At 37.3% G+C, this 25466-nt stretch overlaps 1 protein-coding gene across 8 annotated transcripts in view; it reads right to left on the bottom strand.

The window, feature by feature from the left end:
- The window catches only part of LOC106078121 (myosin heavy chain, striated muscle-like), a 63507-nt gene that overhangs the window by 13603 nt on the left and 24438 nt on the right, over positions 1-25466 (bottom strand). For 4 of the 8 annotated variants that reach the window (XM_056022075.1, XM_056022069.1, XM_056022068.1 and 1 more), the window contains 11 exons: positions 10381-10648; positions 9641-9855; positions 8395-8587; positions 8187-8269; positions 7571-7666; positions 4154-4379; positions 3768-3884; positions 3520-3644; positions 3263-3389; positions 2809-2949; positions 966-992 (listed from right to left, as the gene is read on the bottom strand). In XM_056022075.1, the coding sequence (XP_055878050.1) occupies positions 966-992; positions 2809-2949; positions 3263-3389; positions 3520-3644; positions 3768-3884; positions 4154-4379; positions 7571-7666; positions 8187-8269; positions 8395-8587; positions 9641-9855; positions 10381-10648 (1618 nt within the window). Of the gene's footprint in view, positions 1-965; positions 993-2808; positions 2950-3262; positions 3390-3519; positions 3645-3767; positions 3885-4153; positions 4380-7570; positions 7667-8186; positions 8270-8394; positions 8588-9640; positions 9856-10380; positions 10649-11547; positions 11679-11725; positions 11849-25466 lie in introns of those variants that run through there. The other 4 variants (XM_056022072.1, XM_056022073.1, XM_056022074.1 and 1 more) reach the window with 4 other exon arrangements.

Raw genomic sequence — 25466 nt, forward strand, 5'->3', positions numbered from 1 at the left:
TAGTAATAAAAGTATTAAAACTCTTTAGTTTTTTTTTTTTTTTTTTATTTATAAAATTAACCTGTTTTTTTTGTAGCTAATGAGGGATAGCCTAAACAAAAGTATTAGGATAATTTTTTTTATATTTTGATAGTAATAATAGTAATCAATGCAAACATTACAATATATAAGTAATTAAAACCAAATTAGAGATTATAACAAATATAGAACTTTAATGATACTAAAAATAAAGACAAAGAGCTAACAAATTAATTTAATGACATTAAAAATGGTGTAATAAATATAAATGCTGAACAAACAAAAAAAAAGCATTAAAAACAATGGTATATATAACAGTGATGCTCAAATTGAAACCCACCATCCAGATGCGAGTCTATAGGACCCACAAAAACTTCTGTCCACAGTTCAGTAAATCAAAATGTAAAAAAAAAAAAAAAAAAAAAGTATCACTAGGGCATCCCCAGATAGATTTCTCTCTGTGATATCCTAATATTCATATAATAGATTCATATTAACTTAGACAACTATTTATAGTTTCAGTTTTTTATATTTATGCTGGCCATGTCCTTGTCATGTGATTGACACAAGGCACCTTTTCAGGATTTTAGATATCTTCTTCTTTTTTCAGTAGCAATGAAACAATGCACAAGTAGGCCTATGGTTGCATCTTTGGTTCAGGCTATATAGAGAAGATTTCTATGGTAATTGAAAGAAATGTAGGATGAAGAAAATATTTACCAAGAAAAGAAAAAAAAAATGAGGCAGCAAAAACGGAACAAATGTCATGACATTTTACTTGGCCTGGGGAATGAAGAAGGTTGGGCATCACCTTAGCCTAAAACTCTGGTGTTTATCTCAATACAACTAAAACAACGAAAACAAAAAAATAATGTACAGGTAATACCTACATCAACCATAAAAAATATATATTTTAAAATGAACAAGAATTTTTGGCAATGTTATACCTCTGGACAAGTGACAATGGCAAGAGCCTGTTAAAATCAAAATGTCATTAAGTACTAAAATTTCATCATGCAGTTAGTTTGACTTAAAAAAATGGGAATTGGATGATATACATATATTTCTAAACAATTTTCTCTACATAAATATATCCATTCATCTATGTTAGGTATGATCAACTTTTAGGTTAATACACATAATGATTAATGTTTAATAAAACAATTATAGTTAAGATTAATGTGTAACTAACAAATAAATAGCATTACATAATTACCATGTTATACTTGTTAGCATAATGAAACTTTTGCAAAAAGTAAGAATATTCACATATTTATTTTTTTATATGAAATAAAAGTTTGTGCTTAAGTAAGAACTAAGTTTTTTTTAACTAGAAGAAAAATATTTGTTCTATTACATTTTTTAATAATGAGATTCCAGATATGGTCACTGAAACCATTTTTACAAAGCTTATATCAACTCATTCTGTCTGTATGTCTGGTAAAAAGTTTGTACACATTATTTCTTCCACACCCAGTCTTGGATCAGGCGGAAATTTGCACAATTACTTCTTTTACCTGATAAAAAAATAACCAATAAAAAAATTTACCAATTAGTTAATTAACTTTCGGTAATTAATTATTTTGTTTGATTTCTCAAACAAGGGAAATAAATTTTACTTTGACTGATAAGGTGGGAAGTGTGGTCAAGAGGCTAAGTATGCTTGAACTTGGCTTGTCTTAGCTACCTATGTGGGGGGCTCGAGGTTCGACACCTGACTCGAGCAGAGTTGTATTTTCTGAGCACCTAAAGGCAGCACAGAAAACCTTCTCTGGTCCACAAATGAGATTGTACCATAGTGCTCTGAGCATGCTATAAGCATGAAAGTAGTGCTATATAAAAGCTATTATTATTATTATAAGGTGGTATAAGTTGTATACTTTGTAGAGAGAAAGGTTTGAAACTAACTATAGATAACTATAACACCTTCTATTTTCATAAGCACTTCCCTGACACAGAGGTTAGAGTATTTGCTTGAGGAGGCTTTAGCCCTCGTGTCTGAATTCAGGTTGTTCACTTTTTTTTTTTAGTAAATGCATTTAAAAATCGATCACCCAGTTACCCCTTGCTTTCTCCCCCTACCTCTTTTCAATTGGTAAAGACAAATGATGGAAAATAGCATAGTAAAAAAGCTAAAAGCATGAAATTGCACTGAAAAAAAACAAACAGGTAAAAATATTTCTAATCGCACAGATTTATTATTGTTAGTCTAGATCTATTACAAATTTAATTACATGACTGATCCTAACTGATTGGTACAACTATACTTAATATATTCTTGGATGGCTGCCTGGTTGTGCGGTTTTCGCGCTGGACTGTCGTTCGGACTTATCGATGGTCCCGGGTTCAAACCCTGCCCGCTCCCATCCCCCGTCGTCCTGCGGGAGGTTTGGACTAGGAAGTAATTATCTTCAACTCTGAAGGAACATCCGAAATAAGTAAAACATTTTACAAACAAACAAACATTTTAAACTTTTGATTTTTTATGCTTTTTATGTTTTTCTTGTTTTTTCTTATTAACAACAAACTTTTTTTTTAAAGGATATGAATTAAAGTATCTATTTTAAAAAGATGGATTTTAAAAAATTTTATCCAATATCCCCTCTGTAAAAAAAAAAATAGGCCTACTTTAGACATATGCATGTATTAAAATAAGTACCATTAGAAGTCATGTTATTTATTTCAAACAGCAACAATAACCAAGAATACATATTATGGTATTTCTACAACAAGTATTTCTAGCTGATGTGATAAATCATAATTGTAAATGTTATTTAGTGGTTTACATACCTCTGATATTTGCACCTCTAGTTGTTGTTCCAGTGCACTAATTCTTTGCTTGACACTTTGAACTCTAGCATCAAGTTCTGTTACTGCTCTGGCATTTGATTGTTCTGATGCTGCCAATAGTGATTTTAGCTCAGCTCTTAACTATATGTGTAAGATATAAATTTGTAAATAGATAAGATAGCAATTTAAGATAATTATTTAAAAGGTCTTAGTATAGTTTAATCAAATGTATAGATCATGGCACCTTGGCCTCTATTTAAGACATGTCAATCTTGTTACAAATTTATGCTAAAATAATGATTTCAATATGATGATATAAAGTGTACAGATATACAAAAATGTCTCTGTTCTTAATGTAATCATCAGCATTAGGATCTAAGTCTAAGATGTACGTCTATTGAACATAACAAATAAGTGGATGATGTTTATGCCTAATTTAGTTCAAACTAGTTGCCTTGTCAGTGTGAAAAGCAAAGTTTCCGTTGACTCCTCCAATAGCTGTTTGTAATGAGCTTGCAGCCAATGAAAGTTTTTCATTAAGTTGTTCTAGCTTTTCTGTTGTACTTCGTTCATGTAATTTCCTGAAACAAAAAATGTTTTGTTATTTTGTCAACATTTCTAATGAAACAGCTTATAATTATTTCACTTTATTATTTATCTTAAAAAGCTGTCTACAAGAAAGCTTTGTTTATAATGAAATTGACTTATTACCTAGAATGTATTTCAGCAGCTACAACTTTATCTGTTTGTTTCTTCTGTTCACTCAGCTGTTTTCCTATTAAACTTATAGATTCATCCAGCTTCTGAAAAGCCTCTTTATTTTTCAGCCTCTCTGACTAAAAATGTTAAAATAAAAAGATATCAACAAAATATATAGGATATATATAGGTATAGGTAAGAAATAAATGATAACAGGTCAATATGACTAGTCATTTCAATTTTGACTAAAATAAAAATACTTGTAAAGTTTCTTTGAAAGCAGCAATTTCATCCTCTCGAAACTTTCGAATACCTTGCCACCTTCTATCATCTTCATCTTCATACTTCTGTCGCAAGTGCTGCTCTTGGTGAATCAGCTAAATAAATTTTTTTTTGTTATTTCTCAGAAATAAAAACTGTATTATAAAATAATAACATAAATGGCTTTAAGTACATTTGTTATGAAATTATATCTTTGCACATTTTGTTGTAATTTAAATAAATATGTCTTACTAGAAATCATCAATTTAATTTATTTATATTTTCTTCATATTCTTAATTTATTTATATTTTCTTCATATTCTTGGTAAGGCTCAACAGTATTTCAACTCTATTATTAAGTCTTGTTTAAAACAAATGTTCTCACCCTCTCTAACTGCTGATATTTTTCTTGTAGCTCTTCTCTTAACTTGATCTCTTTATTTAGAAGTTTTTTGTTGACTTCCTCCACAGTCTCTGAAAGTTTACCTTGAATTTTATACTTTTCATTTTCAGACAAGCGTTCTTTTTCTCTTTGCATCATGTCCATAGAGTGCAAGGCTTCTTCTCTTTTACGGTTTTGTTCAGACAGATAACTCTGTAGTTCACTTATTCTAGAATAAATGTGTTTGTTTACATTTTTACAATATCTCTCTTGAATGCTTATTTTCTTATCTTATAATTTACAGACTCGATGTGGTAAATTTATATTTTTTTTAAAATATTGTTCTAGTTATATTTATCTTCTCTTGAATTCAGGGATGCATAGGATGCATATTCTTGTAATGGTTCAATAAAAATTAAATAGCATTCAAATTTAATGCTCTAATTAGATTTGTACAAATGTGTTTTTAAACCCTAAACATTTGTTTTAGTTATTAATTACTTCCTTTATACAGTAATCCCATGACAGCTTTTCAATTACAATATAATATTTATTCATCTGAAGAACTAATTTAGCATGAATAAAATGCAAATAGGCATAAATAGTTTTGATTAATTTTGTTTTTTATTCTAAATATTATTCACTTGACTAGTAGAAATACATGCTCTAATTTGATTCCCATTTTCGTAAATGATTTTTTTTTAATTTAAGTATCTTGTATTGTTCTTATTGTTCTGTTTACATTTCACAGTATTAATTCAAACCCATTATTGTTAATATTCAGCTTTTTTTTTCTAGAATCTATTGATGTAGTGAACCATCCATGAAGTCCAGTAGGGAATTGGCACATTTGATTCATTATCCAGATGACCATAGGAATGGTTAAGTCTGGTCTGAAGGTTCCACAAAAGCAACATCCACTACTACAGTTGGATTGTGCCATAAATGTAGTGCCAGCTCCAAAAAGGATCTGCTCACTATAAGCGACCAAAAGCCACACCAACTCCAGGAATTTCTTCCTATTCCTATTCTGTAACCACCATAAAGCCGTTTAAAGACTCCCACTTCTATTGCCCCCTTCTTGGACTGGGTTGTCAGGTCTCTGTTCCATTCTAACCAGAGGAGATTAAAAAAGAAACGGCTTAACTAGGGTAGCCCGATAAAGGCAATGTTTACTACCTGTCAGTGGCCTATCTGGTTTCACTACCACTAATGAGGCGCCATGTTGAGGCTATGGGAGATGGAATCTTTGGGATGTAATGAACCAGATACACCGAAGTAATTTATATTTAATAAAAAACTAATTTATAAACATAATATGTTTATGTGCATTCTATACCCAAACATAAAAAAACTATTTTCTTTAACAATTCTCTGAAAAAATAAAACTTAAGATATCCTAAAATTTCAGAATTATGTCAAAGGGAAAAAAATCTTTCCGCTTACATCACACAGCTTAGTTGGAATAAAACATCTCTTTGTAAACACATGTTTTAATGAATCATGAAGGCTAAAAAACATTTGAGCATTTCTTATTTATTTGCAGCAATGTTTTCAAAAGCAACTTATGAAAATATCACCTCTCATGCATCTCAAACAAATCATTTAACCCAGCAAGAAATAGATAATTAGACTTCTTTGCAAGAAAATCAACTGTAATATTTTTCAGAAGAGAGATTTTAATGAATCTTTTGGTGTTAATTTGTTTTCAGCTTTTAAAAAAAAAAATGTTTTTTTTTTATAAAAAGCAAAATTGGTACAACCTATTATCGATAATGTTATATTTGCAATGTTTTAGTAACAACCCCCCCTTCCAATGAAATCCCTCATGGGGGGGGGGGGGGGGGTCGTAGTTTAGTGACTGATCTTTTGCTTTAATTTGGTTTATTTTAGGTGAAATTTTAATACTAAACCATCACTTGCCCTAGCACAGTCATGGGGTTTTGAGTTTAAAACCCCCTACCAGGGGGTTTTGAAGGGTTTTGAGTTTGAAACCTTATACCAGGGTGTTTTGAGTTTAAAACTCCCTTCCAGGGGTTTTGAGTTTGAAAACCCCTACCAGGGGGTTTTAAGTTTTAAGTTTAAAACCCCATACCAGGGGGTTTTGAGTTGGAAACCCCCTACCAGGGGGGTTTTGAGTTTGAAACCCACTACCAAGGGGTTTTGAGTTTAAAACTCCTACCAGGGGGTTTTGCATTTAAATCCCCCTTTTCTATAAAACAAAAAAAAATGCAAACACAAACAACAATCCCCAAATTCTAAGAGCACATCTAAGGAAGATTTTTTATTTTAAACCCCTCTCCAAAATTTACGATGAACCCCTCTTCAATATAAATAAGCAAATTACACCCCTCAAGATAGTTTTGAGTTTAAAATCCCCCTACAGAGCATTTTAAGGTTGAAAGCCTTTCTCTTCAATGTTATTTCTAAAGCAAACTAGTCACCTAATTCTATGACCGTAGCTAAATGTGGTTTTGAATTAAAAAAAAACAACCACTCCAGATATATTTTAGTTTAAAACCCCCCAACGGATGATTTTGACGTTAAAACTTCCCTTTTCGATACAACATCTAAAGCAAAATAGTCACCTAATTACAAAATCGTAGTCAAGAGAGGTTACACATGTCTACCAGTGGCAGGGCTCCATTAATAAAGTCCAATGAAATTGAAAAGCACTAAATGTGTCTCTACAAAGATGGCTAAGACGGATTTTAGGAGTCAGTTATAGAGATTGGGTCTAAATCAAGGAAATCCTATGCCGAAGTGGGAGTCGACCCCTTAGTTAGGTTGTGAATGGGCGACGCATGAGGTTTGCGGGACATTCTCTGACAAAATGAATTTTGAATAATAAGAGTTGCGATGACATCCTATTACAACTTGGCGCCACACTTTCATGGAGGTCCTCAGAGCAGGTGGGAAGAGGCTTCAGACATTACCAGTGACAGATTTTTGTGGAAACAGCTTGTCAGCAAATGCGCCGAACGGCGCAGGAGGGTCTAAGTCAGTAAGAATAGCACATTAGGTTTTTGAAATAAAAACATTTTGATAGCAAAATAATGCACTGTAGGTACCTCAGAATATGCATTTTGTTGGCTTTCAATACCAGAAATAGTGCTTGGCAGCGGGACTCGGCCCCACCCTGGGGGAGTGATGAGAGCTCCCCCAGACCCCTTGCTGGCAAGGGCGAGAAGTCTACAATTTTTTCACTAAACTCCAGGAAGAAACTATTCTGGGGCACAATAAACGACTTCCAAAAGAATAAAGGGTCAGAATGTAATAGAGATTAATTATATACACACACACACGCACATCCATCCATCCAAACATTTTTTTTTGGGGAAGCCCCCGAAAAAAAATCCTGGCTACGCCCATGCAGCCAGACCATACAAATTAATAGTGGTTTTTCCTAAAAAAACAGACCTCTGTTGCAGTTGTTGCTCAAGCATTCTTCTATCATTGACTTCCTGTTCCTGTTTAGTTCTTAACTCCATGATTACATCTCGCAGCTCTGATAATCTGTTAAGACAGTTTTTTAAAAATGATCTTTCTTTGCAAATAAATAATTGAAATAGTTTAATTTCTAAGTTTTAGACTTTCCTTCAGAAAGACTATTATTTCCTAACAAAACCTCCATCAGAATGGGAGGAGAGGATAGCAATCAAACTGAAAACCATCCGATATCTCAGAGATATAAAGACTTTCTCTTGAAACCAGCTTTTCTGTTTTGTTTTAAAAGCTGTGTCCTGTGGTCTTCATAAGTATTTTCCTGTTGTCCTTGTTGGGGTTGGGAGATTCAAAACATAAGATAACAAACAAACTAAAGTTCTGAAACAGTTATTTCTTTAGTTTTAGCATGAGACAACAAGAGCTGTAATGAAGTCTGACATAAATTCATGCAGATGTTTTTTCATTTGATAAGCATCTCCTCAAAGAAAATAATACAGTGTATAGCAAAGCAGGAATGTACTTTTGCCTGAACTCTAATATTTACAAACATATTCAGTAATATAGTTCAGAGACAATAAACATATCAAACCTTGATTCAACTTGTCCCCGTAAATGTGTTGTACTAGTTTCTGAGGTACTATATAAATCTCCATGTTTTCTTAATGCTTCCATCTAATCATAAGAAGAATAACAAATATTTTATTACTTTTTTAATGTCAGTATAAAAAAATTTAAAACTTAATAATGTCAAGGAACTTTTTTTTAAATTTTTATATTATCAAAAATAATTATTGTACCTGAATTTTATTTTCATCTTCCAGCCGTCTTGACCGCAATTTTAGCTCATTAATTGTACTAGTAAACTCAACACTTTGACTGTCTACTTTTAGTTTTAATGCCCTGAGTTCTTCTGTTAAGTTAAATGTAACTTTTTCTAGTTGGTCTCGTTGTCTTTGTATTTCTGTAAGCTGTAGATTCAATTCTTGTATTCTAAAAATTGGAATTTAATGCACATAAATCATTTTTATAAATGCAGAAAAAAAAATGTAGTGTTTTGTCACAAATTCTTATATGGCCTCTGTGGGTTCACTTTTTGCAATGTAGGTAAAGATAATACACTGCTTTAGTTTTTGAAAGATGAATATGTTAATAGTGGCCTTTCATAGTAGTTTTGTTAATATAAAGAACTAAGCATCACTTTAATTAAAAAGTCATAGAAAACCTTGCTCTGTGTAGATTAAAAACTATGAATTATAAACTACCACTACTTACAATGCTGTCCTCCTCCATACAAAATGCATATTTTAAACACAATTGTGTATGATTGCAATCCCAATTAAATAGGAATACCAAATGTATTTAAACTACAATTAAATCTAGTTACAAAAATGTTAATAAATATAATAGGGTTATCCTTGATTATTTCTAATGAAAGCAATTGTTTTTTTGGCAAACAATAAATAAATAAGCAACAAGTATATTAGAAAACACATAAATTATATATTTATTTATTTATTCTGACAAATAACAAAACTTAATAAATAATGTTCTTCAAAAAAAAAATTATTATTTCCTTTTCTGTTTGTAGTTACTATTTTTAAGACATATAAGTCTTTCAAAAAATGGTATATTTGTATGCAATAATGATTTTTTTTCAGAGTCCTAAATATGCCTTTTTACCGTTTTAAACACGCTATAAATTATGGTGAGATCAGATTTTTAGTAGCAATTTTAGATTTGGAATCCAAATGTGACATACAGATGGACAAATAAACCACACAAATCCCATATGCCTATCCTTTCAAGGGCTGCTAAATAGATAAATAATTATGATTAATGTGTGTGTGTAAAATCTTTTTTACCAAACATTATCAATTAAGTAAATTTTCTAATGACTCAAAGGTGCTGGACCAAAAAAATGCACTACTAGTGAACAATTTGTAATGATAACGCAATAAAGAACTGAATAATTATGTTGATGGATTTCTTTTTTATTTAGGTTAATGCTGAGCTGAAAAATAAGATTTAAAACTCTATATTTACTTAGTTGTTTCAGAATTCTTCTTTGCTGTGATGGTCTGCTGTCCAGCTATTACAGCTTGTTCAACACCTTTGGTATGAGATATCAATGAAGTCAATGCAGATCTTTCTTCAATAATTTTATCTTCAGCAGATTTGATTCTAATAGAGAGTTTTGTAATGAGATCATTCACTATGTGCAGAGAGCTTTCAATCTGTTGTCTAGAAAGCTGTTCATCCTGAAACAATTATTTTTAAAAAACATCATTTAACATATAAAGACGTATCTGAAATATTTTGTTTAAACAAATGACTTTTTTTTACTATAATTATTCTTATGCAGGATGACTAGTGAGGAGGATGTGCACATTTCATAATTTCAGTATCAAAAGTATTATGACCAGATTTTTGGGCAGCTTGAAAAGTGAACTAAGTGTAATTTTGTTGCTGTTGTGGTTGGATGGAAAAGAAGTTGACAAAATAGAAACAAAGCAAAAATTAGTATTTTAAGTTGGTCTATTAACAAAATAAAGCATCATATTAGGTTATGAAATTAATGCTTTTTCTAAGGGCTTTTATTATAGGCTTATGTATTACAAAACACTGTTTTTACAATTTTGTAAGATAAAATATATATAGTTTTTGTGTTTCTCATAAACTGAATGCTATATTGCATAAAATATTTAGTTCTACATATCAAGTACTCAATACACACACAAACTAATGAAATAAAAAAAAACAGAAAAATATTATTTGAACCTTACCTTAATATTTTCTTCATTTCGTCTAATCATTAGGCGAAGATCATTTTGCATTCTAATAACCTCTTCCAATAAAGTTCTGTTTGACTTTTCTGAGACTCCAAGTTTAGTTTCCAGGAGTTTTACTCTGTCATCACCATCTAGAATTTCTGTGGCCACTTTCAGAGCTCCCATATTGTCCTTTTGTGTTATGACTGGAAACAGACGACTTTCAACGCCCTGTGAGGGCGTTGCTGTTGCAATAAGGGGCAGTTTTGATGTTCCTTGAGACCTACAAACAATGACCATTTAAGAATAAATATTTTATGAAGATCTTATTCAAAAACACACAGAGCTAAATATCAATGTATATGTTTTAGATGTTATAGAATTATTTGGTAAACTAATTAGCCCTGTCTTATTCTAGAGATGTTTAGATGGTTTCCATAGAAATAGAACTCATAGTTATCATTAACTATGAGCAAGCAACAACTTCATATTGAAACAATAAACAGGAGATGATCTGACAATTAAAGAAAATAATGACATGATCTGACAATTAAAGAAAATGATGACAATTACAAAAAAAAAACTTACCTATACTGTACTAACTAATAGACTAATAGACAAAAACACAGTTTCAATTTTTAATTTTTTTTATTATCTTAAACCAAATAGCAACAGTAAGCTGATGTTTGTGGAAATTATAAATAAAAAAACCCAGAGGAACAAGAAATCTATGAAATACAATTTTTTTTAAAGAAATGCAAGCTTTATGTAAAATATTTCATCCAATATATACGTTACATTAGAACAGCTTCTTTAGTATGCCTCAAATTCTGATTAAAATGAATAGCAAATTTACAGGAGAAAGGTGTTTTTATGTGACTCGAAGACTGATTCATAATCACACACAAGTCTCTTAAACGACTTTTTCTCTTAAAAGACTTTTTCTGGTGTCTATCCATGCAACATACAAAGTTCAATCAATAAAAGAACAAATAGAGAATCCTTCAAATTATTCATATTTCTTACTACACGTCAACTACGACATAAAAAGACAGTGAGCGATGTAGCCTGTAAACGTATAAATAATACATTCATTGAACCTATGTCTTTGCATGCATCAAATATTGACAAGTAAACATAAAATTCATAAGGCTTGATCCGCCTAAACACAAGAAGGCTGACCTCACGCATCAAATAAAGTAAAATAGTATTGCTGAGACACTAGTTGAGTACATGTGACTCTATTATAATGTGCAGGTAGTTCAGTGTTGTAACACACTAAAGCACACTTTCATCCACTATTCCCGGCACTTGTTCTTCAATAGTCAACAACTGTTTATAACAAAGCTCGCTCACTCACCTTCAATACTCACCTTGGGACCTATTTATCAAACAGATAGCCTGACAACCACAATACAATGCTATTGATTATCAGCGCAGATCAATAAATGCCATTGGTGTTCGATTTTTTACAGGCTTGTGGAGAGAGAGTGTGGAAGAAGTGGAATATTTTTAGAAAGTAAATATTTGAAAAGCAGGGGAAGTCACGCACGTTTCTGAAACACATTGTACACCACCAAATAGATACGGGGATAATTTAATTGAAACATTTCTATTGGAATAAGTGATGTGTACGAGCGGAGAGACAAAGCCATAAGCAGAGGCGTAGTTAGGGTGGTGAAGTGAGGGTGTCCTAATTTGAAAATCCACCCGGGGGTCCCCAAATGACGGTACGAATTTTTAAAAATATTAAGCCACTGCCAAGTAATCTTGATATCTCATTTTTTTGAACAAGTTAGTAACCCTGTTGCATGTCTCCCACACAGGTGAACTCTTTCAGTGCGGGGTTACTCTCACGTCGTAACTTCCATAGCACTGACTTGTGCGGTGTCACGGTGTCACTTCTTTCTTTTTAGATAGATCCAGCAATTGTCATCTTTTTTTTTTTGAACTGCACATGAGTTGTTCAACTTTTTTCCAGTGCACCACAAAGATTGGCAAAACTGAAAGAAGCTGGAGACTGGAGTTTTTAAAAAGGAGAGAAACTTTCTGATCGAACAATCGAAAGAATGGAAGCAGAGCGCAGACTCTTTTTCAAGCAGTGGAAAATATGAATTTTTGGCTTGTCTGAAATTCTGGTCAAATCTCTTGCGCCCAATCAATACAGTTCAGAAGAAACAACAAAAGTTTGGACTGCTCATACCGGAAGCTGCTGAAGAAATTAAAACCCTTTCAAGCTTACTGCAAAATGATGAGAAACAGAAGAAACTGATCACCCAATCCATCGAAAGAGCAAAAGAAGGCTTTGGATTTCCTATAAGCAAAACAACCAGAAGAAAGAAAAAAACTTGATGAGGAGTTCTGGTGTAGAACTGTCAATAGAACTGCAATTCAAACGTGTTGCAACAGAAGTGCTGGACAGACTTCATATGGAGATGAGGGATAGGGTGGAAAAAACATGTAGATACCTTTGGGTTTCTTCTGAATCAAGACACTTGCTGGAGTCTATGGATGATGACATGCTGATGAAAAACTGAGTTACTTTTCCTGTTTGTATAATGAAATCCAGGCGAATCGCTTGTTCAATGATTTCACTGATGCATGAGCACTTTTCATCAACAAACCAGTTATACAATCACCAAGTGACATATTAAGGAAGCTGGCTTCATATGGTAAAGATGTGTACTCAGACCTTGCAACCTCCATCTAACTCAGGCCAATAGCATCATGTGAGAGATCATACTCAAAACTGAAGCTAATCAAAAACTATCTCAGAACAATGACGCAAGAAAGACTTAGCAGCGTGTCAGTGGAGTTAAAAATACTAGACAGCATTGAACTAGATGTCTTTGCTGCACAGAAAGTACGACTTGAGGCGATATGAATTGAGAATTGTCACTTTTGCATTATCTCGCCAATAAACAACGGTATTATTCATTAAGTCTTAGTGATTTTTTTTAATTGTATTGTACCAATTGGAATTTAGACAGATATTTATTAAGTATATTATCTCATGTCATGATTTCGAATGTCAAAATACAGGGGCCCCCTAAAGAAGTCAAGCCCCCCCCCCCAATCCCTAGCTACACCACTGGTCATAAGGGGGCAAAGAGAGAAAGACATAAGAGATAAAGAGAAATTCTAAAATAAAATCAAAATAAATAAAATGTATAAAAGAAGAGAGAATGCTAAAAAAATAACCGATTTCTTTCGAATGGCAAAGTAAAACCCTCATGTAAAAACAATTGAATATAAAAGTAGATGGGCGCCCGCAGGGGGTGCAAGGTGGTGTACATGCACCCACTGGATTCTGAGAAGCCATATTCTAGGCATTTTTTGCGCCAACAATTCAATTAAATTCTTTGTAGCAACTGAACAAGTAGTGCTTCCACTGGTACTGAAGTACAGTTGTAAAGATAAGTTAATGTTGTAAGAGCCTAGCCTAGACTTATCAGGAACTGATGGCCAGCTATGTACGTGCACCCTCTGAATTCTGAGTAGCCAAATTTTAGTACATTTTTTTACATCTTCAAGTCAATTAACTTCTAAATAGCAACTAAACAGGAAGCGTGGTCAATCAGGGAACTGCTGTATCGGACACATGTCGTATGCAGTAGCTGACTGAGTATAACACCTGTGTAGCCCTGGCGGGCTCATTCTGGACTTCCGAATGGTCCGTCCCCTTGTTGGACTCGAAGGCGGGTGGGGAGCACAGGTGCCGAATTACTACTTACGTTCATACACAAAAAAGACACACAAAACTACTTGCCCCAGATTTGTGTCTGCGCAGGTGCACAGAGGAGGGGAAAAGTCTGACAAAGATGAGCCCTTTTCTCATTTACAAGGGACTTAAGTCAGTAGTGAGAGAGCCCAATAGTGTATCAAAGCTGCATAAGTCATCAGAACTTCTTGTAGAAGTCGATAGTAAGATACACTCTGATGGGCTTCTAAGATGCAGAAGAATCTGTGATCTCCAAGTGGAAGTCATGCCACACAAGAGTCTGAACACCAGCAGAGGTGTAATCAGCTCTAGAGACCTGCTGGAAGGTTCCGAGAATGAAATAGTGGAGGGCATTGAAGGAGTCACCCATGCCCGTCGCATTACCAGGCGCAGGGATGGTGAGGAGGTCAAAACCGCCACTATTATCCTCACATTTGGAACTAGGACACCGCCAGAGTAAACCGCCACTATTATCCTCACATTTGGAACTAGGACACCGCCAGAGTATGTGAAGGCAGGATACCTACGAGTTCCAGTGAGGCCCTACATACCTAACCCCACGAGGTGCTTCAAGTGCCAGGGTTATGGACACGGCGCGGCAGTCTGCAAGAGGAACACTGTGTGTGCCAGATGTGCAGGAGAGGGTCATGAGGACAAGGGCTGCACAGCCCAGTGCAAATGCCCAAACTGTCACGCTGGCCACTCAGCCTACTCCAAGGACTGCCCTGTGTGGAAACAGGAGGTAGCCGTGCAGGAGTACAAGACAAGAAATGGATGTACCTTCAGCCAGGCGAAATCGGCTGTATTGGCCCTACCCAAGGGCCAATTTGGCTTGACAAAGACCTACGCCCAGGCTGTTGCTAAGATAGGAAGATCCATAGCCACACAGACGGACACATTGACCCCACCACCCCCTCCTCCTCCTCCAACTCAGAAGAAAACACCGCCAAAGAACACACCTCCGAAGAGACAAGAAAGCCCTGTTGTCATGCTAAAGAGCAGGTTCTCTGTGCTCGCTGATGAAAGCATGGAGACTGAGCAGCATATCAAAACCAACATTCCGGGAGAACCCGGAGACATCATGTCTGACACAGGTTCTCCTCAGAGAACCCAGCCAGACACCCCAACCTCTACTGAATTAGAGGTTGACCAACTCCCTAAGGAGAGAAATCAAAGCGGAGAGGATGCCCGAGGTGAGGGAGGAGGAAATAACCTCCGCTCTAACCAGAGGGATCTCCATTCTCCAGAGAGAAAGACTTCCCCCAAAAGGGTCTGTCCTCCTCTCCATCCAAACCCAAGAATAAAAATACCAAGGTCACTGGAATAAAGGGAAACCCCTCCGAGGGGCCTCCCAAGGCCTAATAGCTCCAAGTAGGTCATTTAGAACAAGTCATGGATTCCAGAATTGTACAGTGGAATTGTAGAGGCCTCAAGGCCAATTACGAGGAAATGCAGCTACTGATTGACTCTGAGAGTCCTGTAGCTGTCTGCTTACAGGAAACATTTCTGAAAGATTGCATCAGCTTCCGAAGCTACCGTGCTTACAGCAAGAATGTTGAGGATGCAGAGAGAGCATCAGGTGGAAACTGTATCCTTGTGAAGGACAGCGTCCCCCATGAGAGGGTAGAACTACAGACCACACTACAGGCCGTAGCAGCTAGGATAACCCTACACAAGGTTATCATTTGCTGCAGCCTGTATCTACCACCAGGCGCTCCATTAAACCCAACAGACATAAAGGACTGTTACGGTCGTAGCGCAGCACGGTGTGCATGAATAATTGTGCGAATTAGTGTAATGAATGGAAGGGATGTTTAAAAGGGGAAGCCTGGAGAAATTGAGAGGAAGAGAAATGAAATGTTCATATTTACATAATTTGTTGTAATATTAAAGTATTTATAGAGTAATAACCTGAGAGTTTATTATTATTTCGTAGAGACTTGTGTCGTAACAAGTGGCGCCCAACGGAAAAGGCAAGACCTGCGTTATATCGGTATCTAATTCCTGTCTACTGAGGTATTACTAGTACTACAAAGTGTAACAAAATCTCTAGATCTATTAAGATTGAGAGAGTTAGCGTCATCTTAATCTCTAAAGCTATGTACTAGACTCACTGGTAAACATAAACCTTTAGTTGAAACTTAACTAAAAACATTATTGCTGAATTAATCAATTGGATTAACATTTAAATTTAGATTTATATCATTATAATTATTATGACGGCCCATTCTCTACATTCACCAATGTGAAAACGTCAGGGATTATCCACTGTATTTGGATGTGCTATGAATTTATTGAAAAAAAAAAATCAAAAAAAAAAAAATCATGTCAGTGGCTACTGAAGTACATGTTCATTATTCTGGCTGGTCATAATTCTCAACAATAACCTTTAACATTCAATATTGATGGAAATTGGTACGATAATTAGCACTGCTGTGGGCAACACTAGTGAATTTTGACTACGGTGGAGAACAGTGCCCATTTAGGACCAACGGATATACACTGACCACGGCATATAGACAAACAACGAAAGATTCATATCACCGGCGGAGAATATACACTAGCATTGGAAGTTATACCAGCAGGAAGAAGAGTATTCCGGGAAGTAGATACATATTTGTATCCAAATAACATTAAACGTTTGTTTCATTACATTACATTTAGATACGAACATTGTTGAATCCAGGCATTAAGTATATGAGAATCAAATATATTTAATTGATATGGTCAGATAACTCTATAAAGAAAAATTACAAATGGCAGATAAAGCTGAGATAGTTGCTTTGAAAGAAGAAGGGAGACTATTGGAATTAGAAGGAGCAGAGCTGAGAAAATATGTACAAGAAAGATTAATAGAAAGAGAGAAACTAGTCAAGGAAAAGGAAATAGAGAAAGAGAAGTTAGCCATGAAAAAGGAAATAGAGAAAGAGAAGTTAGCTATGGAAAAAGAAAGAGAGAAAGAGAAGTTAACTATTGATAAAGATAAATTAGCAATAATAATAATAATAATAATAATAATAATATTTATTATCCGTAAGGAAATTTGTCTTACAATTACAATTACACCAAACAAAAAACATTATAACAACAAGAAACCAAAGTGTACATTCACACACATGTATAACAAACAGGAAAGAGAGACATGTATAACAAACAGGAAAGAGAGGCATGTATAATAAACAGGAAAAAAAGGCATGTATAACAAACAGGAAAGAGAGACATGTATAACAAACAGGAAAGAGAGGCATGTATAACAAACAGGAAAAAAAGGCATGTATAACAAACAGGAAAGAGAGGCATGTATAACAAACAGGAAAGAGAGGCATGTATAACAAACAGGAAAGAGTGAAATGTATAACAAACAGGAAAGAAAGGCATGTATAACAAACAGGAAAGAGAGACATGGATAACAAACAAGAAAGAGAGACATGTATAACAAAGAGGAAATAGAGACATATATAACAAACAGGAAAGAGAGACATAGAGAAAGAAAAGTTGGAAATAAAAAAAGGAAAAGCTAAAGATGAAGGTACTGGAAAGAAAAATGACGTGTCTGGAAATAAATTGGCAAAATATAAAGGTACAATGTTTGATGAGAATAAAATAGACAGATATTTTCTTTAAAAAGTTTGAAATTGAAATGAAAGAATTGGCTTTTCCTGAAGATAAATGGACATTTTTGTTATCGAAGTCATTTGCAGCGGAGGTACCGTCAAAGATTTGCATGAATCAGAATAATTACCAAATAGTAAAGGAGCAATTACTACGAACATTTGGAAAAACTGAGGCGTTTTATCGTCAACAATATGTTAATTGCACCATTGAAACCAACGAGGATCTCCAAACATTTTTAGACAAGATGAATAGTTACTTTGACAATTGGACAGAGTCATCAAAAATAGAAAGAACGTTTGATGGACTAAAGGTATTTCTTATGCTGGATAAAGTCATTTATGAGAGTCAGGACGAACTAAAAATATTCCTGTTGGAGAGAAAGCCAAAATCTGTAGATGAGATTGTAAAATTAATAAGGGCTTACAAAGTGGCACATCCTGAAAAAAAGTTAAACAGAGGTAGCGATATTGAAGAAATAGTAGCATTTAATAGAGCTAGAGAAACACAAGACAGTTATAGCAACAATAGAAGATTTAGATATGAAGGACAGAATAGGTTTAGAGGACAAGGAAGGAGCCAAATAGATAGTAGACAAGGCCAGTATAATAGCTACAGAGGGAGATATCAAGGAAACAGACAGGGAAGATATGACGGCAGAAGAAATGGAAGAGATCAAAGTTTGTCGTTATTGTCGAGTTCAGGAAGTCTGGATTGTTTTCAAACACTTGTAGGAAATAAGGCTGCAAGAACGATAAGGGACACTGGGAGCACTATTGTTGGAATAAACCGAAAATTGGTTGAGGATCATGAATATACTGGAAAAACCAAAGCATGTATTATGTTTGATGGTAAAACAGTTCGATTCCCCGTGGCCCGAGTGAAGATTAAAACACCGTATTATACAGGGATCGTAGAGGCATGTGTTATAGATCATGATCAAATTGATTTGATTATTGGCAATATACCAAACATAAAGAAGTGCACGGAAAATGAGATAGAAGTTTGGAAAAATTGTTGTGGAATGGCCACTACTAGATCCTGTAGTAAAGATGTAGAGGAAGGAGATTTGGCAAAGTTGTTCGAGTTATCAACTAAGGAAAAAGAGCAAGATGAAGAACAACAGGAAAACACAGAAACAATTGAAATCAAAGACATAGGATTTAACAAAGAAAAATTTATCACAAAATAAAAAAAATGATCCAGAGTTACGCCAACTAGCAAAGATAGGAGGTAGAGGAGGAAGATTCTATGTAGAAAGAGGAACCCTTGTTAGAGAGATTGAATGGCATGGAACAAAAGAAATCCAGTTTGTTGTACCCAGAGAATTCGGGCAGCTTGTAATGGAAAATGGACACGATATAGCACACACAGAACATCTGGGATTACACAAAACGAAACAAAGAATATTTCGGAATTTTTATTGGCCATCAATTAATAAGGACATAAAAAGTTATGTGACTTCGTGCCAACTATGTTCTAGAAAAGGAGCAAGAAACATAAAAGCACCATTACAAAAGGTGGATGTACCAGATAGAACATTGTGACAGGTTGGGGAGTGTGATGTGTGTTTGGCGCGTTTAATGTCTAGGGGATGATTATTTTTAAAACTATCACACACCAACCCGTCAGCATATAAATCGGGAGCAGGCACGCAACGAGACAAGCAATGAAAGAAAGATTCAAAGTTAAAAATGAAGAATATTTATTTACATAAATATTTACATATAAGGATAAAAAGGGGGAGGGTTTGCATCTATCTCTAATTAATAAAATATTTAATCATCACTCTTGCACTTAATAAGAGAGTATGTCACTTTGTCTTCTGAACTTAGCTGGTTGTCCTGTCTGTATCGCAGCTGGCTGTGTCCTGGCTTGAGGTTCTGCAGCTGGAGGTGGCGCTCTAGCGGGTAGAGGGACGCCGGTGATACAGTTCTTGTGGAGTCTTGTGTAGTGGGCACAGTAGGGCGGGTGGCCGGCTACCGTGGGCACAAGGTTACTGCGGGCAGAGCGGATCTGCCGTGGGCAGCGTAGTGAACAGGATAAGTCCAGTGAGTTGCAGAGGGTTTGGCGTAGCTATGACGTCTCGCACAGATCTGAGTCTATATGGACGTCGCACCTAATAGGGTGGGCTGTCGAATAGGTGGGCAAGGCCGATAGCGCCAAGTAGTAGAGTTGAGTAGATCCACGTAGGCAGTAGAGGATACCCAATAGCAAGTGGGCAAGTGATCCGATAAATAGGCAAGTGCAGTGCTGAATAGCACTAATACAAAGGCAATAGGTGATTCTCGATAGCAAATAGGCAAGTGCAGTGCTGAAGAGCACTAAGCACAAAGGCAGGTAAGTAGGCAGACACCTGAGGGAGGCTGCGGATAAATAAAGACAACTTAGGACATGTCTCTCATGCATCTTATCGATGCCCTCGACTGAGGTGCATTCGTCAGATTGGTAAAATTGCTTTAGAGCGCAATGGAGAGATGACAAATGGGATTTGGAAAATAGACGACTGATAGTAGCAATATAAAACTGTACATAGAAAGGGAAATAATAATATAAAAATGTACATATAAGGGGAAATAATTTGATTTGATTTGATTTGTTTGATTTGAGGCACATCGGCACAATTTAGGCCATGTCGTGCCTGCAGTCCCTTAAGGACTACTCTCTCTCTGAACAACAGGGCCAGATTCTATACAGTCATATCATTAAAAGCAAGGTCTATTCACAGTTAAAATAGTCAAGGTAGTTGTTGATTTGTTGATTTGAGGCACATCGGCACAATTTAGGCCATGTCGTGCCTGCAGTCCCTCAAGGACCACTCTCTCTCTAAACAACAAGGGCCAGATTCTATACAGTCATATAATTAAAATCAAGGTCTATTCACAGTTAAAATAGTAAAGGTAGTAAAAATTTAAATATTTGGTAAAAATCTAATGTAAATAGTGCATGTTCACAAATTCAGAAATCAGATCTTCGTAGATAGCCCCACTTCCCGAATAAAGCCCAGTACCTTCCCAGGGTCGACATTATTAAATAGTGTTTTTAGATTAGTGGCTCTAAAATATTTCGCCCTGACATCCTGGTATCTGGGGCAATCAACGAGGATATGTTCCACGGTGAGGCGAGAGTCACAGTACTCGCAAAGTGGGGGCTCCTCTCTCTTCAGTACAAAAGAGTGCGTGATGTAGGTGTGGCCAATCCTAAGTCTGGACATGGTTGTGCTACCACGCCTTGTCAGACCCTTAGATGTGGGCCGCCACCTGACATCCGCCACAATCTGCCTGAGTTTACTGTGAGTCTCAGCCTCCCATCGGTTCTGCCACTCTCGATAGGTGGCAGAGGCAATACTTTGTCTCAGGTCCGAGTAGGGAATTTGGGTTCCTGACACCGCATGATTTAGGGCTCTCTTTGCTTCTCTGTCTGCGGCTTCGTTTCCCTCAATGCCAACATGGGAGGGGACCCAGATGAAGGTGACATCCCTACGGTCGGTTGTTATTAGGTCCAACAGCTTCAGGCTCTTATGTACCAATGGGATGTCAGTCTTCATCCGCCCCAAAGCTTGCAATGCAGATTTGGAGTCGGAGCAGATTATAAATTTACTCCTTTCTGATGCTTTTACGGCCATAAGTGCAAGCAATATTGCGTGCAATTCGGCCGTAAAGATGGAGCAGCCATCGGGGAGTCTACGGGAGATTGTTTTGTTCCGAAAGGAGCAGGCACACGCGACCTTTCCCTCCATTTTGGATCCGTCTGTGTAGATGGTGCCACAATCTCCGTAGCTCTCCTGCAGTTCCCTAAAGTGGACTTGTAGTATGCTTGGGTCTGTATTTTCTTTTTTGAAATTAAGGAGGGATAAATTTAATTTAGGTTTATTCATTAGCCAAGGAGGATTCTGAGGGGTTTCTATTTTAGAGATTTGGTCAATGCGTGGGGTTAAATTTTGGATGGGTTCTCTCATTCGAAGGCCCAACGGCTGTATGACGTTAGGCCTTCGATTGTATAATTCTACCTCTGTGGGGTTAAATATGGAGTCAAAAGCAGGGTTCGTGGGGTTGGATTTTAGCTTGACTATATACTGCATTGCAAGCTTTTTCATTCTTATATCCATGGGGAGTTCTCCAGCCTCCACATGGAGACTTGGGATAGGTGATGTACGAAACGCGCCGAGACAGAGACGCAGGGCAGCATTTTGTATTGGTTCCAGTATTTTTAGGTACGACTTCCTTGCTGCTCCATATATTATGGATCCGTAGTCTAGCTTGGATCGAATTAGACTCCGATAGAGCAGCAGCAAGGTATCTCTGTCAGCTCCCCAGTCCGTATGGCTGAGTACTCTTAGTATGTTTAATGACTTTTGGCATTTCTTAAGTTCCTTAATGTGGGGGAGAAAATTAAATTTGGAATCTAAGGTGAGGCCTAAAAATTTTGTAGTTTTCACGACAGGGATCTTCTTTTTGTGTATAAATAGTTCAGGGTCTGGGTGGAGCCCCCTTAGATTACAAAAATGCATACTAACTGTTTTGGAGTCTGAGAATTTGAAACCATTATAGTTTGCCCAACCCTGAATTTTGTTTAAACATAACTGTAATTTTCTTTCTAAGGTGTTCATGTTTTTCCCATAAGTAAAAATGACAAAGTCATCAACATACAAAGAGCACTCTATGCCAGGGGACAGCGCATTTATGATGCTATTTATTTTAATGTTGAACAGGGTGACTGACAGAATGCTGCCCTGGGGTACACCCATTTCCTAGTCATGAGTGTCAGAAGCGGAGTTGCCCACTCGAACCTGAAATTTTCGATCTTTCAGGAATTTCTCCACAAAACGGGGGAGGTGTCCCTTAAGCACCATAAGCGCCAGGTCACGTAGAATGCCATGTTTCCAGGTTGTGTCATAGGCCTTTTCTATATCGAAGAATACAGCTACTAGATGTTCTCTTCTGAGTAATGCATTTCTAATATAAGCTTCCAGCCTTACCAGGTGGTCAGTTGTTGTCCGCCCCTGCTGGAATCCGCACTGGTAGTTGGAGATCACTTTATTCCTTTCCAGGTACCAGACCAGCCTACTGTTAATCATTCTTTCCATGGTTTTGCAGATGCAGCTTGTTAGTGCTATTGGTCGATAGTTAGCTGGGTCAGAGCCGTCTCTTCCCGATTTAGGTATCGGTATAACTGTGGCTTTCCTCCAGCTGTTTGGGAAAGCGTCTGTTTGCCACACACAGTTATAGACCCCTAGTAGGACTGGCAATGAGGGTTCGGGAAGGTGCTTGAGGAACTGGTAATGGATTTCGTCTTCTCCAGGCGCTGTGTCATGTGACTTGTCCAGCGATTCCCTCAGTTCCTCAAGCGAGAACGGTTTGTTGTGGTCTTCATTGTTCTCTGACCTGAAATCAATGGGGTGTCTTTCCTCCCTGGTTTTGACTTTTTGAAACTCTGGCGTGTAGTGTGCAGTGGATGATTTTTCTGCTATTGAGGATGCAAGGCAGTCAGCTATTTCTCTGGGGGACGTGACAGTTCGTCCTTGGTTTTTCAAATGTCCTATTGCATTTGATTCTTTCCCTTTGATTCGCCTTACTGCCTTCCAAAGCGCTCTAGCAGAAGTTTTGGCATCCAGACTGCCGACAAAACTTCTCCAGGAATTCCTTTTGGCTGACCGTATGGTTTGTCTAGCCTTTGCTCTAGCTATCCTGAATAGCTTTAGGTTTTCCTGGGAAGGATTCTTTATAAATGCAGCCAGTCGTTTTTTCCTATCACCAATAGCACTTTTGCAAGCTGTATCAAACCATGGTTTGCTAGGCCGTTTTGGATTTGCAGAGGTTAGGGGTACAACTTTCCTGGCTATACTTAGTAGCTTGCTAGCAAAGGTATCAGCTGGGTTCTGTTCATGGAGGATATTTTCTGTGATATCCTCAGAGCATCTTTTTTGGAATTGTTCCCAATCGGCCTTATTCAGTTTCCACCGCTGAGGTCGTCCCAATGAAGGGAGATTGTTAGTAATGATGATTGGGAAGTGATCACTTCCCAGTAGATCATTGCTAACTGACCATTTAAAATCGTCCAGAAGTCCGGGGACGCATACGGTGAGGTCAATGCATGTGAATGATCCAGTTCCTGGGTGCAAGTAGGTCGGTGATGCATCATTAAGTATGCATAAATCATGTTGGAGGAAGATATCCTCCAGCATACGACCTCTTGTGTCGGTATTGTTGGATCCCCACATGGTGTTATGGGCATTGTAATCCCCAAGGATTAAATAAGGCCGGGGGAGTTGTTTCAATAGGTCCTCCATGTCTGTTCGGTTTAATGGAGCGCCTGGTGGTAGATACAGGCTGCAGCAAGTGATAACCTTGTGAAGGGTTATCCTAGCTGCTACGGCCTGTAGTGTGGTCTGTAGTTCTACCCTCTCATGGGGGATGCTATCCTTCACAAGGATACAGACTCCACCTGATGCTCTCTCTGCATCCTCAACATTCTTGGTGTAAGCACGGTAGCTTCGGAAGCTGATGCAATCTTTTAGAAATGTTTCCTGTAAGCAGACAGCTACAGGAGTCTCAGAGTCCATCAGTAGCTGCATTTCCTCGTAATTGGCCTTGAGGCCTCTACAATTCCACTGTACAATTCTGGAATCCATGGCTTATTCTAGATGACCTACTTGGAGCTATTTGGCCTTGGGAGGCCCCCGGAGGGGTTTCCCTTTATTCCAGTGACCTTGGTATTTTTATTCTTGGGTTTGGATGGAGAGGAGGACAACCCCCTTTTGGGGGAAGTCTTTCTCTCTGGAGAGGGGAGATCCCTCTGGTTAGAGCGGAGGTTATTTCCTCCTCTCTCACCTCGGGCATCCTCTCCGCTTTGATTTCTCCCCTTAGGGAGTTGGTCAACCTCTAACTCGGTAGAGGTTGGGGTGTCTGGCTGGGTTCTCTGAGGAGAACCTGTGTCAGACATGATGTCTCCGGGTTCTCCCGGAGTATTGGTTTTGACATGCTGCTCAGTCTCCATGCTCTCATCAGCGAGCACAGAGAACCTGTTCTTTAGCATGACAACAGGGCTTTCTTGTTTCTTCAGAGGTGTGTTCTTTGGCGGTGTTTTCTTCTGAGTTGGGGGAGGAGGAGGGGGTGGTGGGGTCAATGTGTCCGTCTGTGTGGCTATGGATCTTCCTTTCTTAGCAACAGCCTGGGCGTAGGTCTTTGTCAAGCCGAATTGGCCCTTGGGTAGGGCCAGTACAGCCGATTTCGCCTGGCTAAAGGTACATCCGTTTCTTGCCTTGTACTCCTGCACGGCAACCTCCTGTTTCCACACAGGGCAGTCCTTGGAGTAGGCTGAGTGGCCAGCTTGACAGTTTGGGCATTTGAACTGGGCTGTGCAGCCCTTGTCCTCATGACCCTCTCCAGCACATCTGGCACACACAGTGTTCCTCTTGCAGACTGCCGCGCCGTGTCCATAACCCTGGCACTTGAAGCACCTCATGGGGTTAGGTATGTAGGGCCTCACTGGAACTCGTAGGTATCCTGCCTTCACATACTCTGGCGGTGTCCTAGTTCCGAATGTGAGGATAGTAGTGGCGGTTTTGACCTCCTCACCCTCCCTGCGCCTGGTAATGCGCCGGGCATGGGTGACTCCTTCAATGCCCTCCACTATTTCCTTCTCGGAACATTCCAGTAGGTCCCTAGAGCTGATTACACCTCTGCTGGTGTTCAGACTCTTGTGTGGCATGACTTCCACTTGGAGATCACAGAGTCTTCTGCATCTTAAAAGCCCATCAGAGTGTGTC

Source organism: Biomphalaria glabrata, chromosome 2 (genome assembly GCF_947242115.1).
Source record: "Biomphalaria glabrata chromosome 2, xgBioGlab47.1, whole genome shotgun sequence".
Taxonomy (NCBI): domain Eukaryota; kingdom Metazoa; phylum Mollusca; class Gastropoda; family Planorbidae; genus Biomphalaria; species Biomphalaria glabrata.